We start from the raw sequence: 17,520 nt of genomic DNA, 5'->3' as shown, positions 1-17,520 counted from the left end.
ATGAGAGCAACTAATTACAGAACCAATAGGGGGATAACAGAAGAAAACATGCACTACTCCTACTTTAATGCAAAACTAATTTCTCCCAGGAAACCAACCCTTTGACCTTTCTTACACAAAGAAACAGGTTCTGCACCCTTGGTAACACAGTAGACATGGACTTCTGTATTCAAATTCTAGTTCATTGTCTCTGAGTGTGCTGTTCCAGCATCATCTCCTTAAGCTGCCCTTGAAATTCTGGAGCATCTACAATATTACAGTCTCTTGGTTAGGTTTCATTGAGCCTCAATATCCCCTTCAGTTCTATATAAATAGGGTCCTTTATTCATCTTCTTCTGGTTCCTGTGGTAATATGGGTATTTCTTCCTTTAAACAATCACTGAAGAATCTGAGGATTGTGCTGTAGAGATGATATTTGCTCTTCTCAGATACGTCATGGCCTTCATCTGGGTAGACCTAAGATATTGAAGGGAACGGAGATTTAAAGTTATCAAAGCAAGTCTTCTTCCTCAGAACTCATTACTTTAGCCCCATGGCAACGGAACTTGGGAAAATAATATCTGACCAAAATCTCATGTAATTTAACTCTTTGTTGTTCATGCTAAACTTTCCTTTTTTATTATAATCATATCAAAATCAACATTTGAGACAAAATACAATTTTATGCATTTATATTGGGATTTGTTGGCCAAAAAGTTAGAGCTTTCTACGTTCACGTTGAGCAAGGTGGCACTGACATCACCTTAACTAAATTTTAGATAGTTTTGTAAGTTCTTTCTCTGTCCCTTTGAAATGTATGTAAATCTTCTTTCAGACTCTTGCCAGTTTTACAACCCAGGAAATTTCTTTCTCAAGGACTTGGAAACCATCTCTTTGAAATGCAAACATTGAAAGAGAGACAGCACCCCCCTATCTCCCAGTCTCCAAGTTGTAAAACTGCTTCCTGTCATAAAGATAAAAGAAATGTTTCTTAAGGCTGATTACCAAACACAGAAGGCAATGAGTCCCTCCATTGGGGCTCTTAAAAATGCTCCAGCCCCTTGTTTTAACAAAGTTGAGTTTATTCTTTCTCCCCTATTGCAGTAGTCTTGGATAAAGTTTTCCTTGTCTGTTTAATCTTGTGTAATGCAATTTTTACTTTGACAATGTCCTTCCAATATAAACGACATTAGTGAGTTTTCTAAAATATAAATGAAAATACTGTCATGTCAATTCCTGAGTGTCAAGTTTTTAGATGGTGCCTCGTTTCCCTCTGAGTAAAGCCTCACAATCCTTTACACTGTCACTGCCATGACTCTCCATCTGTTTATCTCTACATCTTCATCTTTCATCATTCTAACCCTGGTTCCTGTGTTTTAAGTATAATGAACGACTTTTAGTTCTTCCAAATGCTGAGGAATTAAAACAATTTTTTTCCCTTCCATGACTCCTGCTTCAGATTGAAAGTTCCTTGATGTGTAAAGTATGTCCTGTTGACCCATTTAGCATAGAGACCCCTGTAAAGTAAATCCTTGATAAATATTTACTAAATATGGTTGAATGCAGACATGTAAATGACGTAAGGATGTTTTGCCCTCTCCTTTTTCTCTCATGTTATTTACTCAAAACTATTTTCCCCCACTTTTTATGATGAGTGATGGAAACGGACAAAAAGACAAAGGAACTAGAAAGGAAATAAAAATTATTATTTTAAAATAATTCATTATCAGTGATATGAATAAAAAAGTTAGAGAAGAAAAAACATTTTTGAAAGAGTTTATGCAATTCACATATAAAACATAAGGTGATCCACATTCTCATTGTAATTAGGAAATAAGAACACAATTTGGTAGCTGAAAAAAACAGTAAAAATGAAAGGGTGGGAGATGGAGTCATATAGAAGCTGTGTTCTGCATTTTACAACTAAAAAACCAAGGTAGAAAAACATATTTTTCTGAAAAAGTAGCTTACCTGCATAGTATAATTCACTCCAGCTTTTATTAGGTGTTTGATTAATTCTGCTGAATGCTGGAAATGAACTTTTGCTGCAAGAAATTAAATTATGATATTTGAAGGAAAAACATTTTTCAGGATCAGAACATTTTTATATCATTTTTTCAAAGAGATTATGTATTTATCTTCCAAAATTATCAGCAAATCAGATAACTCAACCAATTAGACTTTTAATGCTCCCGTTTAGTTTTGGGAAGGGGACAAGTGGCAAATGTCAACAGGCTTTGCACTAGAAATTAAACAGAAAAAAAAATAATAATAACTGGAAAATCCATTTATGGATTTTTACTTTACATCCACTGCACATTTAAAAGACTGATACCTAGCTTTACCTGGAAAGCCAGTAGATACAATGGCAATAAAACTCTGAGCTTCACATTGTAAAAAAATAAATTAAAACAGCAGTTCCTACTAAGCCTCTACTTTACAGAATGGTGATTAGATTTATTATATTGCATATCATTTATTATTTGTAATTATTCACGTATTTTATACCATTATAACAATTTTAACACAGTGAACGCCTGTCTGGATAGTAATAGCAAGCCAGCCTTCTATTCCTTTCTGAGGATCACTAGGGCCACTCTCAGACACTGGCATTCTGCCTTATATTAAATTAGAAAAGAATACCTCATGTTGAGAAAATAGCATACACATATCATTACTCAAGGGCTAAATATTTAATGTGGACCATACTGGTTTCTCCTCTTTCCTTCTAGCTTCCTTCTCCCTGAACCTCAGTTCCAAAACTCTGAAATAAGCAGCACAGCAGCCTGGGTGTGGGTAGCAGCATTGTCCCTAACTAGCTATGAAGACTTGGACAAATCACTTACAATTTTTTTTGCGTAGCACTTAGCTCATATGCTGCCTTGGCAATACACTCCTACACTGTGTATCTTAAAATTTCTGTAAATAACTTTTAAGCTCACATTTTTTGACTGTCTTTGTAAAACTAGGGCAACCTTATCAATAGTTTAAGCTTCTTCATTGTTCTAATGCTATGGTACTGATTAATCCTGCTACAGAGCAGACAATAAAAGACTCCACATAATCGTTTATATCTTTTAAAAGTCTACCTATAATCTTTTCTAACATTCTCTTATTGTACTTAATGGGAAAATTACCATGCCATTTCTAAATAACTGTGCAAATTGCTCTGTAAATGTAAGCTACTAGAAATGTTAATAAATAGGGCAATGACTGAGATAAAATGATCCTTTATATACCTCATTTGTTTATTGCAGAAAACAAATTGAAAAGGACTCCATCATTCAGCTGCATGGATACAGCTGAAAAGATAAATGCATAAATGGATTTTCCAGTTTTTTTTTTCTGTTTAGTTTCTAGTGCAAAGCCTGTTGACATTTGCCATTTGTCCCCTTCCTAAAACTAAATGGGGGCATTAAAAGTCTAATTGGTTGAGTTATCCGATTTGCTGATAATTTTGGAAGATGATAATAATGGTGGTATTATAGTATTATTGACTGAGTACCTATAACCTACCAGTCCCATGTGGAATGTGTGTGTGGTATATGTGAGTACATTTGTGTGTGTGGTGTGTGTGAGTACATTTGTGTGTGTGTGTGTGCAAACACACAGGTGTATTTTCTTTGAAGTGACGAGTGCTGAAGGTCTGCTTACATTTTATCAGGTAGGTGAAGTCCCAGGCCCATGACTGGATGAGTCAGGGAACAACAAAATTTACCTTAATAATTACAACATATTAACAGAAACAACTGAACAACGTTAATATATTAAAGTGTGATGGCTAGATGTAAAATAATTTAATCTTGAAAATAATTTATTCCCATAATTGAAGCTTTAAGGCCAAATGAATAAGAGCCTCAATGCCTATTTCAAACCACCTTTCTGTTAATAGCTGTGTGATTTTCGGCAAGTTATATAAATTCCATAATATTTATTTTCCCAATTTGTCAAATAACAAGAGAAGTAATACCTACTGCACAGTATTTTTGTGAAAAACAGACACTATGATATTAAAAGCTTTTAGCACATTTCCTAACATTCAGCCATTACTTAATAATCACTATTTGTTATTACTAACAATGTATATGTAAGTTCTTAATACCTGAGAACAAAATTCTAATGTCCTTCAAAATGTTTATGTTCTCTTACATCATGTTTCATCTACAACAGGTATGGTATCATCTAAGTCTTTTTTAAAAAAATCATAATAGTTTTAGATTTTCAGAAAAGTTGCAAAGATAGTACAGAGAGTTCCTGTATATCCCTTACCCAGTTTTCCCTACCTGTTAACATCTTACATTATTATGGTACATTTAGAACATTTAGATGTACTGTTTCCTTAACCCCTTCTGGTCTATGATGATTTCTCAAACTTTCTTTGCTTTTGATGACTTTGGCAGTTCTGAGGAGTACTGGTCAGGAATTTGATAAGATGTTCCTCATTTGGGTTTGTCTGGGGTTATGCGTATTTGGGACAAGACCATATAGAGATAGAATGCCGTTCTCATGAAGCCACATCAAGGTTACATACTATCTACATGACTTGTCACTGTTAATGCTGACCTTGATCACGTGGCTGAGGTGAAGTTTGTCAAGTTTCTCTGCCATGAAAGTTACCCTTCCCCCTCCATTCCATACTGTACTCTTTTGAAGCAAATCACTAAGTGCAACACACTGTGAAGGGGGAAGGCAGGACAATTAAGCTTTGCCTCCTTGAGTTGGGGCATCTACATAAATGGTTTGGAAATCTACCTAAGGGAGATTTGTTTCTTCTCCCTCATTTACCTATTTATACAAATATATACTATATGTATGTGTGTGTATATATATATATATGTATGGTATATATCAATATTGATCTAAGCTATAATTTAACTGTGGCCTGACATGCCTCTAAGTTAAGTTTGAGTGACAGCTGGTATTATCTTTGATATAAGGCCTTTTTAGTGGTATTCTATGTAAAATGGGATAAAAATACTGAGGCAGGGCAGAGCGGACTGACAAAAACAAGTTTAAGATTTAGGAAATATTGCTTCAAGGCTTTGCTTCTCTTTGCTCACTTGCCAGGTGGCCTTGGATAAATCAGTTTCCTCCTTGAAATTGATTTTTCTCATCTGTGAGTGGGGCTATAAATAGCCCTCTGTTGTAAGATTTCACATAAAATCATAAAAAAAATTCTTTGAGTACCAAACACTTCCTGTGAATATAAAATATTATTTATTACTAGCATGATCAATCACATTCATCTCCAATGTTTAAAATAATAAAAAATGAGAGGTGATATGAAAGTGCCTTTTGGGTTTTTGTTTCGAGTGGTAAAACTCATCAGAATATCATCTCAGTGCTGGCACCTGTTTGCTATGCTGCTGTTTTCCAGGTTAGTTTCCATTTGAGGTACCTGAAGAACACTGTCCTAGTAGTGACTAACCACATGTGGTTATTTACATTTAAATTAATTACAATTAACTAAAATTTAAAAATTCAGTTCCTCAGTCATACTGAACATGTCAAGTGCTTGAGAGCCACATGTGGCCAGTGGCTACTGTGCTCAACAGTACAGAGATGACATTTCCATCATCCCAGAGAAGTTTACTGGGTAGTGCAGGTATCAGATTCTTTGTGCTCAATTCCTCTGCTCTCCTCCCCAGAAGGGTTACAGGGCCTCCTGTAAGCAAGTCCTTGGATGTACCCCTTTGTTCAAGGTCAGACCACATCAATCAGTAGCAGCAAGTATAATACTTACTGTCAGCAGTCCCATGAATTATTAATATATTTTCTTCTTTTAAGCCATGAATATTATGTAGCACACTGGAAGCCTATAAAAACAAAAACACAAAAATCTGTATATAAAGATTTATCTATATTTGCATTTTGACTGGGTTTTTAGAACAAAAATACTCTCCTTTCTTCATTGGTTTTAAATTAGTTACCTGGTATGTGCTTTCTTCTTTAGCTGGCATACCAAGATATCTTTCAGAGAAAGCTGAGGCTGTGACCCAAGAAAACAGAAATTTGAGGGTAAACTAAAAATCATTTGACTAGCATATTTCATTTAGTTTCTACATTTCACATTTAATTGTCATGCTCCACTAAAATTGATTGAATCAGAGAGGTGATAAAGAGCTGAAAACATCTCTGATAACACATGATAAATGAACTCAAATGAGCTTCTCTACATGGGGACTTTCTTGTCTATGAATCAATACATTATATTAGGTCAGTCTGTAGGAAGTACTCACCATACAACTTCAAGTCTATAATGGGTGCAATCACTGATCCACATTTAAAAAGGTTTTCATCTGATTTTAATATCATTGATGCAATATAGCCACCATACCCCTGACAAAAAAAAAAAGTTTTCATATATATTTTTATATATATATATATTCCTAGAGATTTTTTTAAGCTTTTGGTCACTGTTTGGTAATATACATATCAGAATGTCTCATAATGTCCCAGACTGGAGCAAAGAATATACTAACATCACTATGTACAGATGAAAATTTTGAAAAGAGTTATTTAAATTTTTATATAATAAGCTATTTTAATAACTTTAGGTAAAATATAAAATTAATTATATATCATCAAGTGTCAAATATTGGCTCTTTGATTTGATATCTGGGAATAGCTCCAAACAATTTGAAATTAGGAAAATACAGAACTGATTAAATCATATCATTTTAGGTACTATATATTTAATAAAACAGTATATTCATTTAATAAAACATTTAATAATAATGATGATTATTAAGAATTAAGAAAGAGGAATTAAATATTTAAAATATATCTTCACAAGTATAGATTCTGCTTTCAGTTCCACACAACTAAAAACCTGAAAGAAATGGTATAAGATAAATACTTTTGCTAGTTAGATGAGTTGGATTATTTTTAAATTTAATTTTTAAATATCCTCTTGAAATGCTTTTGAACAAACTTAATTATAACTTCTTAAAAAAATAAATCAAGGTGTCCAGTTTTCTTTTGTAGACCACGATCTGACTAGAAAATTTCCAAAGGAGATTTTAATAACTACAGTAATGCTAGGCTAAGGGAATGACCTACTGAGTTGTCTGTTCATTTTAGACGTTAATTCTTGCTGTGCTCTTGGAATTGTTTTTCATTTTGCCAGACAAGGGAGTATCCTAGTAGGTATTAAAAAAATATTAATACCCAGGCCTTAGCACAGAAATTCTGATGCAATTGACTCTACTTTTGAAAGATTTCCAGATGATTCTAGTGTGGTCCTGTGCTCTAGGAACGTGTTGTTTTCTCTATACTCTTGAGATGAGTAGTAAAGAATTTCATTTGTGCTTATTTGGAGCATTGTTTAAAAATTGGTACTAGAGGGCTTCCCTGGTGGTGCAGTGGTTGAGAGTCCGCCTGCTCATGCAGGCGACATGGGTTCGTGCCCCGGTCCGGGAAGATCCCACATGCCATGGAGCGGCTGGGCCCATGAGCCATGGCCGCTGAGTCTGTGTGTCCGGAGCCTGTGCTCCACAATGGGAGAGGCCACAACAGTGAGAGGCCCGTGTACCGCAAAAAAAAAAAAAAAAAATTGGTACTAGAAAGTCCAAAATGAAATCAGACATTACTTAAGTGGTTGACAGAACATATGTGAAGGGTAGCAGAATACACCACCCCAAAGTATGCCACATGACATATTGATTATTTTGAGATATAGGCACTGGAAAAAACAGCAAATGCTGAGAGAAGCTTTCTCTGAACTCCCCTTATCTTCCTAAAGGCAGATCCTCCAAAAAGAAATCAATTGTTCTAGATCCCCTCCCTGGAAGTTTCATCAACCAGGGAAGATTGCCTGTTGCCACAGGAAAGGAGACTAGAAGTTGACACCACAGCCAGAGACACTATATCACAAACTATACCTCCCATCTATTCTTCTAAAGCCCCATCTGTCTTTCCTAACAATAATTTATTCTCTCTTAAAATGCCTATATCCCCTCTTCCCTTTCCCTGTTGAAAGCGTGCAGAACTCGGTGGGGCTCCTGGGCACAGAAGCTTTTCTGCTCCCCATTTCTTGTTTGTGGGAAACTGACTCCACCTCTATGAACTTCCCTGAGTCCCAAAGGGCAGATTCGAACAGTTGCTAATCAGGGAAGGGAGGGGATACAGAGACAAGGGAGGAGCAAGCAAGAAACAGTAGTGCAGCCTTGGGGCAGGGTCCTGGTTCTGCCTCAAAGGATACACATAACAATATCTTTGAGCTCTTTACAGTACTAAAATCCCCAACAAATGGAAGATGTCAGCATTCTTCATTCCAGATTAAAGGAACCAGAGAAGTTCTTCAAAAGACCACCTAAGGCCAGATTAAAGTAACCACAGAAACTCAACAGACCACCTGAGACCAGATTAAAGGAATGCAACCCCTGCACACACTCTAATCCTTATCAGCAACCCTGCCCTTGAACCATTGTTATAAAACTCCTCATGAAATCCTTCCAGGTTGAGACACACAGTTTTGAGGGGCAATGGTCTGCTGCATCCCCCTTTGCCTGACAAAGCAATGAAGATATTCTTTTCTACTTCACCCAAAACTCTGCCTCTGAGATTGGATTCAGCATGGGTGCACAGAGGCCGAGTTTTCAGCATCACTATTAAGATGGTATTTAAGCCTCATTTCTAAGCCACCTCACAGAGTTACTCATTTTCCCCAGAGTATCTCCCATGTATACATGAGGTGTACATGTCAACAAACTTCTGTTCATTTTTCTCTTGTTAATCTGTCTCTTATTGTAAGAGAATCTCAGGCAAGAACTGAGAAGGGCAGAGGGAAATTATTTTTCCTCCCCTATATATGTCAATTGTGTACAATAGTACCCAGACATTTATGCAAAGCTTCTGCAACAATTAGAAACTGAGAGAAATAAAATTATCCCTTATAGAAGTAAGCCCCCACAGAGTACCTTTGCTTAGTCTCTTTGAGAGGGATGAAAATAGCCTTAAGTCAGCAAAATTAATACAAAAAAAGTAATAGGCTTAAATGTCTTAACATATCTAAAGAAAGAAGTGGAAGGGAGGAAAAATAATTTCCTTTTATCTTTCTGAGCTCTTGGCTGAGATGTCTTCCAATAAAAGACAGATTAACAAGAGGAAAACAAATAGTTTATTTACTTGTATACCTCACCTATACATGGAGATTAGCAGGGAAACTAAGTAACTCCCTAGATGGCCCAAGTCACCACCTTAAATACCATCTTCAACTAAAAACAGAAGAAAAATGTTGGGGGAAAGTCAGTGATGGGAAGTTATCAGGAAAAGAACTGTAAACAAGGGTAAGGTTTGTTATGTAGATTTAAGTCAGTGCCTTCTCCAGTGATAAAAGTTTCTTATGATTTAGAGTCATTCTTCCCTTCCTGGTAAAGAGAGGGAGACACAAATAGAGGTTTTCTTTATAAATGTAAATGCCCCTTGCAAAAGGGTAACTTCTACTCTGTTTTTAAAGCTTCTCCCATTTATGCTGTGTCTCCTGTTTATGCTGTTTCTTAAAATAATCAGCTCAAAATAATCCTTATGCCAAAGAGGCATATTCTGGCATGGCATGTTCTGCTCCCCTTCAGAAGTATGAAGGTGTGGGATGAGTCATGCAAAGCAAATAAATAAATAGCTATTATAGAGCAAAACTGTAGAGAGACTTTGAAAATTCTGTCCCTACAAGGAGCTTTTCTGGTATATCCTTTCTAGTTCTCTGTCATGGAATTGAGACCATGGTGTTGTAGCCAAGAGGTTTCAAATATGTCCCAAGCGGCAACAGTATTCTCATAGTGAAAAATGTATCTTAGTTGATAACTTTTCTGGTTCTAATTCCACAATAACCAAACAATCTTTCAACTGATAACAATTCTGTTATTTACATAACTTAACTACTTTGAGAGATAGCTAGATATTACTATCCTGAGAATAACTGTATATCATATTTAAATAAAATAAATTAATAAATTGGTATAATTTTTTTTTTACCTTAGTTTCACATGATTCTCAGAGTCATTATCTCCAGGAACTAAGGAGAATGGTGTCTTCCAAAGGAGGGGCAGATTCCAGAACAATACCTGAAAGTTCTTTTAAATTATTTGGGAATCTTGTTAAAAATGCCTATTCTAATCCAGTAGATCTGGGATAGGGCCCAAGATTTTGCATTTTTAACCAACTCCCAGGAGACGTTTATACTGCTGGTCCATATTTTGAATAGAAAGTTCTTATTGTGTAATAATGTAATAAAGATTCCCAACATAATATCTTCCTAGCTTTAGCCAGCATTCCCTTGACCAGTGGAACTTAATAAATTATGTATCAATGCCCTCAAAAACAATTGAATCAATATGTGGAGAATGGGCCATGGAGCTCTCCATGTGATTCTAACTGAAAGCAGGGTTGTACATCGCTGTTGCATAAGACATTGTATTTTACTGTTTAGAAAAAAAAAATCCAGGATTTGGGATTAATGAAGGTAAATACTCTTTAAATGGTAGTAAAAATTTTTGAATAAAATTCTCTCTATAGCATTTAAAAATCTTATTCAAAATACTGCTTTAAACTGATTTATTTCAGTTAATAAATTCTATTTTTAAAAGAAAATCAACACTGGCAGGAATTAAAATAAATTTGAATTGCTTTCCTTCCTCTTTATCATTTCATATTTATTCACTGAATGCCAGAATAGATAATGAACAAGTTCTTGAAAAATAATATTCCACAAGGATATTGGAATCAGATATAAGAAATCAGATATAAATTCTAGTAGACATAGAATGGTGATTTTAACTTCCAAAGCAACTCGTATCTATCAGGAAGATACCAAAAACTGGGGTTCATCATACTGACTCTTGTCAACGAGAGCACATTTTTAATTTGATATAGGTCAATAATAGTCAATAGTTGGTATAGGCTGCTATGTTTCAGTTGTGTTGTCATTTTATTTGTTTCTCAGTGATTAGACTGTTCCATTCATTACAATTGTTATGTCATGTCCATTTGCAAAGCATTTTAGCATTACTTATAAAATTTTAACAAATTTATCTAGATTTTTAAAAGTTTATTCCATGGACCTAAAATATAGATAATTTTATTTCTTTAAAAAATAATTTTTACCTGTGGTGTAAGAAACTGAATCCAATAGATAGAAAGACTATAAAAACAGGAGGTGAAATCTGTAATACCATTTTACTAAGGACTTACGTTTTCATGGGCCCCAGGTTTTGAGATACTTAAGTGACTTTTTGAGATAGTTTTCAAGAGTTCATGATTGAAGTCAAAAAGATATACTGACAGAACTGAAAAAAAAAAAACGTTTCTCCTACAGCCTTTGACTTGTATGATTCTTTCTGAACCACATCAGTTGTAATACACAGTGAATTAATTTAAAGTAAAAATACTGTAAATATGTTATGAATAACAAAATTTATTGTTGCATTAATTTCTCTTTCTGATCTTTCATTGTCAGTGTATAGTAATGCAAGAGATTTCTGTGCATTAATTTTGTATCCTGCAACTTTACCAAATTCATTGATTAGCTCTAGTAGTTTTCTGGTGGCATCTTTAGGATAATCTATGTATAGTATCATGTCATCTGCAAACAGTGACAGTTTTACTTCTTCATTTCTAATTTGTATTCCTTTTATTTCTTTTTCTTCTCTGATTGCCATGGCTAGGACTTCCAAAACTATGTTGAATGATAGTGGCGACAGTGGACATCCTTGTCTTGTTCCTGATCTTAGAGGAAATGCTTTCAGCTTTTCACCATTGAGAATGATGTTTGCTGTGGGTTTGTCATATATGGCCTTTATTATGTTGAGGTAGGTTCCCTCTATGCCTACTTTCTGGAGAGTTTTTATCATAAATGGGTGTTGAATTTTGTCAAAAGCTTTTCCTGCATTTATTGAGATGATCATATGATTTCTATTCTTCAATTTGTTAATATGGTGTATCACACTGATGATTTGAGTATATTGAAGAATCCTTGCAACCCTGGGATAAATCCCACTTGATCATGGTGTATGATCCTTGTAATGTGTTGTTGGGTTCTGCTTGCTAGTATTTTGTTCAGGATTTTTGCATCTATATTCATCAGTGATATTGGCTGGTAATTTTCTTTTTTTGTAGTATCTTTGTCTGGTTTTGGTATCAGGGTGATGGTGGCCTCATAGAATGAGTTTGGGAGTGTTCCTTCCTTTGCAATTTTTTGGAAGAGTTTGAGAAAGATGGGTGTTAGCTCTTCTCTAAATGTTTGATAGAATTCAACTGTGAAGCCATCTGGTTCTGGACTTTTGTTTGTTGAAAGATTCTTAATCACAGTTTCAATTTCATTACTTGTGATTGGTCGGTTCATGGTCTCTATTTCTTCCTGGTTCAGTCTTGGAAGGTTATACCTTTCTAAGCATTTGTCCATTTCTTCCAGGTTGTCCATTTTATTGGCATAGAGTTGCTTGTAGTAGTCTCTTAGGATGCTTTGTATTTCTGCAGGGTCCATTGTAACTTCTCCTTTTTCATTTCTAATTTTATTGATTTGAGTCCTCTCCCTCTTTTTCTTGATGAGTCTGGCTAAAGATTTATAAGTTTTGTTTATCTTCTCAAAGAACCAGGTTTTAGTTTTATTGATCGTTGCTATTGTTTTCTTTGTTTCTATTTCATTTATTTCTGCTCTGAGCTTTATGATTTATTTCCTTCTACTAACTTTGGGTTTTGTTTGTTCTTCTTTCTCCAGTTCCTTTAGGTGTAAGGTTAGATTGCTTATTTGAGATTTTTCTTGTTTCTTGAGGTAGGTTTGTATTGCTATAAACTTTCCTCTTAGAACTGCTTTTCCTGTATCCCATAGGCTTTGGATCGCTGTGTTTTTGTTGTCATTTGTCTCTAGGTAATTTTTTATTTCCTCTAATTTCTTCAGTGATCTCTTGATTATTTAGTAACGTATTGTTTAGCCTCCAACTGTTTGCGTTTTTTTACGTTTTTTTTCCTGTAATTGATTTCTAGACTCATAGCATTGTGGTCAGAAAAGATGCTTGATATGGTTTCAATTTTCTTAAATTTACCGAGGCTTGATTTGTGACCCAAGATGTGATCTATCTTGGAGAATGTTCACTTGAGAAGAAAGTGTAATCTGCTGTTTTCGGATGGAACGTCCTATAAATATCAATTAAATCTATCTGGTCTATTGTGTCATTTAAAGCTTGTGTTTCCTTATTAATTTTCTGTTTGGATGATCTGTCCATTGGTGTAAGTGAGGTGTTAAAGTCCCCCACTATTATTTTGTTACTGTTGATTTCCTCTTTTAGAGCTATTAGCAGTTGCCTTATGAATTGAGGTGCTCCTATGTTGGGTGTGTATATATTTATAATTGTTAAATCTTCTTCTTGGATTGATCCCTTGATCATTATGTAGTGTCCTTCCTTGTGTCTTGTAACATTCTTTATTTTAAAGTCTATTTTATCTGATATAAGTATTGCTACTCCAGCTTTCTTTTGATTTCCATTTGCATGGAATATCTTTTTCTAGCCCCTCACTTTCAGTCTTCATATGCCCCTAGGTCTGAAGTGGGTCTCTTGTAGACAGCATATATATGGGTCTTGTTTTTGTATCCATTCAGTGAGCATGTGTCTGGTTGGAGCATTTAATCCATTCACACATAAAGTGATTATTGATATGTATGTTCCTATTATAATTTTCTTAATTGTTTTAGGTTTGTTTTTTTAGGTCCTTTTCTTCTCTTGTGTTTCCCACTTAGAGAAGTTCCTTTAGCATTTGTTGTAGAGCTGGTTTGGTGGTGTTTTTTTCTCTTAGCTTTTGCTTATCTGTAAAGGTTTTAATTTCTCCATTGAATCCTTGCTGGGTAGAGTAATCTTGGTTGTAGGTTCTTCCTTTTCATCACTCTAAATATATCATGCCCCTCCCTTCTGGCTTGTTGAGTTTCTGCTGAGAAATCAGCTGTTAACCTTATCGGAGTTCCCTTGTATGTTATTTGTCGTTTTTCCCTTGTTGCTTTTAATAATTTTTCTTTGTCTTTAATTTTTGTCAGTTTGATTACTATGTGTCTCAGCCTGTTTCTCCTTGGGTTTATCCTGCTCTGAGACTCTTGGCACTTCCTGGACTTGGGTGGCTATTTCCTTTCCCATGTTAGGGAAGTTTTCCACTATAATCTCTTCAAATATTTTCTCAGGTCCTTTCTCTCTCTTTTCTCCTTCTGGGACCGATAAATGCGAATGTTTGTGTGTTTAATGCTGCCCCCGAGGTCTCTGAGGCTTTCTTCCTTTTTTTTCATTCTTTTTTCTTTATTCTGTTCCATGGTAGTGAATTCCACCATTCTGTCTTCCAGGTTACTTATCCTTTCTTCTGCCTCAGTTATTCTGCTATTGATTCCTTCTAGTGTATTTTTCATTTCAGTTATTGTATTATTCATCTCTATTTGTTTGTTCTTTAGTTCTTCTAGGTGTTTGTTAAACATTTCTTGCATCTTCTCGATCTTTGCCTCCATTCTTTTTCTGAGGTCCTGGATCATCTTCACTATCATTCTTCTGAATTCTTTTTCTGGAAGGTTACCTATCTCCACTTTATATATTTGTTTTTTTGGGGTTTTATCTTGTTCCTTCATCTGGTACATAGTCCTTTGCCTTTTCATTTTGTCTATGTTTCTGTGAATGTGGTTTTCGTTCCACAGGCTGCAGGATTGTAGTTCTTCTTGCTTCTGCTGTCTGCCCTCTGGTGGATGAGGCTATCCCAGTTGAGACTCTTAAGACTATAAATAATGAGTAATTATCCCCATAGGTTAAGTTTTAAAAAGCTTCCATATTCATTGCACTTTTAAAGTTGTTTTACCTTCTCCAGATATCCATGTCTCTTGTCTCCTCAAATTTCCCTGTTTTAGACCAATCATGAATTCCTAGTGAAATTGTTCCTCTCTAATGATTGAAAATTGCTATCTCATCTTTATTCTTGATTCCCTCTCTGCCTCTTTGCTTCATTTTTCTGAATTGTAATATCAATATCTGACATTTTATATACTTTACTAATTATTTCTCATTTATTTGTTTTTCATTTATCTCTCTTCACTACATTAACAATTATATAAAAGATAGACTTTTTTTTGTTTTGTTTTGTTTTGTTTCAGTGACTGCTGTAGGTCCAGTAACTTGAAAAGTGCAAGGCACATAGTATACACTCAGTACATTTTTTTTTAATGAATTAATTTTATTCCCATCAATACTGGCCTGGTAATCATAGCAATATCTGTTCTCTGTATGATGTTTATAATGTTTTAAATTTTGCTACCTACTTTTAATTTGTGTCATCAATTTTTTAAAAATATGTCAGAAAAAATTTCTTTCAGCAGTTTTCTTACCTTTAACACTTAGATATAATTACTTGGTACAGTGAACACTAATATTATTACATTATATTATATGAAATTAGATTAGGTCCTAAGGATAATTATTCAAACTAAAATGGTTCAAAGTCTTTAATCAAGTCATATGAATGATTATTGAGTACAGATGGCCAGTTATTACACTATTAGCATATTAGCTAAATATGCTAATAGTATAAGCTTTCCATTTATCCAACAAACAAGTTAGAAAACAATATAGACAAAAACATACTACTTAAAATAAAATTTTAAAATGCACTACTAATAAGCAATACCTAGAAATAAATATAGCAGGGAAGATATTTGACATACATAAAGAAAACTATAAAATTCTACTGAGAAATATAAAATAAGAATTAAATAAAAGAGATGTACTATGTGATTCAGATCAAAGCTACATCGTTTGAAAAGTTTAATTCTTCTCAAATAAAAATTGTTTTAATAAAATTTTAGTTAAAAAATTATAGCTGAATATTTTGGGAGAATTTATAAAAGTGGAGAAAATAGGAGAGGTAAGTGAAAGGTATTATGAAAGAAAAGAGCGAAGAGTGGAAAATATTTTAAAGTATTAAAATGTATTATTATTAAGCATGATATTATAATTAAAAGACTATAAGATTAGTCTAAGAACAGATAGGCAGGTTACACCAGAAATAGATCCAAGAATATCTGAGAACTTATTGTTTAGGTGGCATCATAATCAAAGTGTTAAGGACGATTTAGTCAATCAATGGAGCTGGTGAAACTGACTAGCTATTTGAAACCAAATACATAAATCCTCAGCATACAAGTGTTATGTACCTCTCTGCCCCACTCAAACAGATACATAAAGAGAAAATCTAATAAATACTTATTTTGATAGGAATGAGACCTTTAAAAAATAAAATCACTGGAAGAAATCACCAGAGAGAAAATCTAATAAATACTTATTTTGATAGGAATGAGATCTCTAAAAAATAAAATCATTGGAAGAAATCACCAGAGAAAGGATTTGAAAGGTTTTGCCAAAAGATAAGAAAAACACTTTAACACTTCAGTTTTTTTAATTATCGTAAACAAAACTGAAAGTCAATCAACAGGCTGAAGAAATATTTCAAACAAATGTGAAAAGATTGCTATCTTTAATGCATCAAAATCTCAAAATTGCAATAAGAAAACAAATACATATATTCACATATATGAGACCAATATAACTAAGTGTATATATGTATATAAATTGACAATTCAAAAAAACATTGTAAAATGATTAATAAACAAAAATTAATTTTATGTAGGAATTTCTAATTCCATAAGAATGGAATAACAGAAATGAGATTTACCCTTCCATGTGAAACAACTAAAAATATGGGCAAAATATATGAAATAGAAGTAATTAAGATATTGGACATTGGGCAACAAAGGACAGTGATCACTGAAAGACAGAGAACAAGTCAACCCTGGGATTGCTACAGCTTCCTGCCTGGAAGAGTATAGTTAAGGCACAGCAGCACAATATATCCAAAAATGAAGCACACAGAGAAAAATATTTTAAAAAAATTAATATAGTTTTGGTGAGTTTAGGGAAAAATTCAACTGGCCTAATTACACACCTATTTGCAATCCCTGGAGAAAGGGGGCAGCAACAACAAAAAAAATTGAAGTAATAACTGAACATTTTCCAAATTTGATGAAAACACTAAAGCTAGAAAGCCAAGAAACTCAGTGTACCTCCCTCCAAAATGATAAGGTTTGGCTGTCTGGTGGAAAAGAGAGAATTCCAGATGAAGGAAAGAGCATGACATGAGTTCAGTTCAAATTCCTTTGCAACAAAAAATCAAATAAAACATAAATACCCTGAAAAGGCTTATAGTCTAACATAAGAAATGAATAAGAATACAAATAAATATAATACATTGCATGATGGTATAATGAATATGAGAAGCTACTGACAAAGTATTCTTTGAGTACATAGGAGGGAATGATGATTTCAAGTGGGAGAGATTTAGTGAATAATTTATGGAGAAAACGACCTCTGAATGAGGCTTAATAAGAGATAGAATTATAAAAGCAATGTACCGGCTTGAGGCTGTTATTAGAAATAAATTAAAAGGCATGAACAAAAATACTGAAGCAGAAAGGTGGAAGGAATACTTATAACCAATAAGAATTTCAGCTTAACTATATTGAAGAAAACT

General features: G+C 34.1%; 1 protein-coding gene across 1 annotated transcript in view; it reads right to left on the bottom strand.

Annotated features, from left to right (window-relative positions):
• Positions 1-321: 321 nt before the first annotated feature.
• Positions 322-17,520, bottom strand: part of DPP10 (dipeptidyl peptidase like 10) — a 648,823-nt gene continuing 631,624 nt past the window's right edge. Inside the window, exons 22-26 of the mRNA XM_033860253.2 lie at positions 6,219-6,318; positions 5,910-5,968; positions 5,723-5,795; positions 1,951-2,024; positions 322-456 (exon numbers count right to left, since the gene is read on the bottom strand). Of these exons, the coding sequence (XP_033716144.1) occupies positions 322-456; positions 1,951-2,024; positions 5,723-5,795; positions 5,910-5,968; positions 6,219-6,318 (441 nt within the window). The remainder of the gene's footprint in view (positions 457-1,950; positions 2,025-5,722; positions 5,796-5,909; positions 5,969-6,218; positions 6,319-17,520) is intronic.

Source organism: Tursiops truncatus, chromosome 7, assembly GCF_011762595.2.
Source record: "Tursiops truncatus isolate mTurTru1 chromosome 7, mTurTru1.mat.Y, whole genome shotgun sequence".
Lineage (NCBI taxonomy): Eukaryota > Metazoa > Chordata > Mammalia > Artiodactyla > Delphinidae > Tursiops > Tursiops truncatus.
Note: the sequence above shows the minus strand (reverse complement) of the source record. Positions and strands in the feature narration are given on the sequence as shown.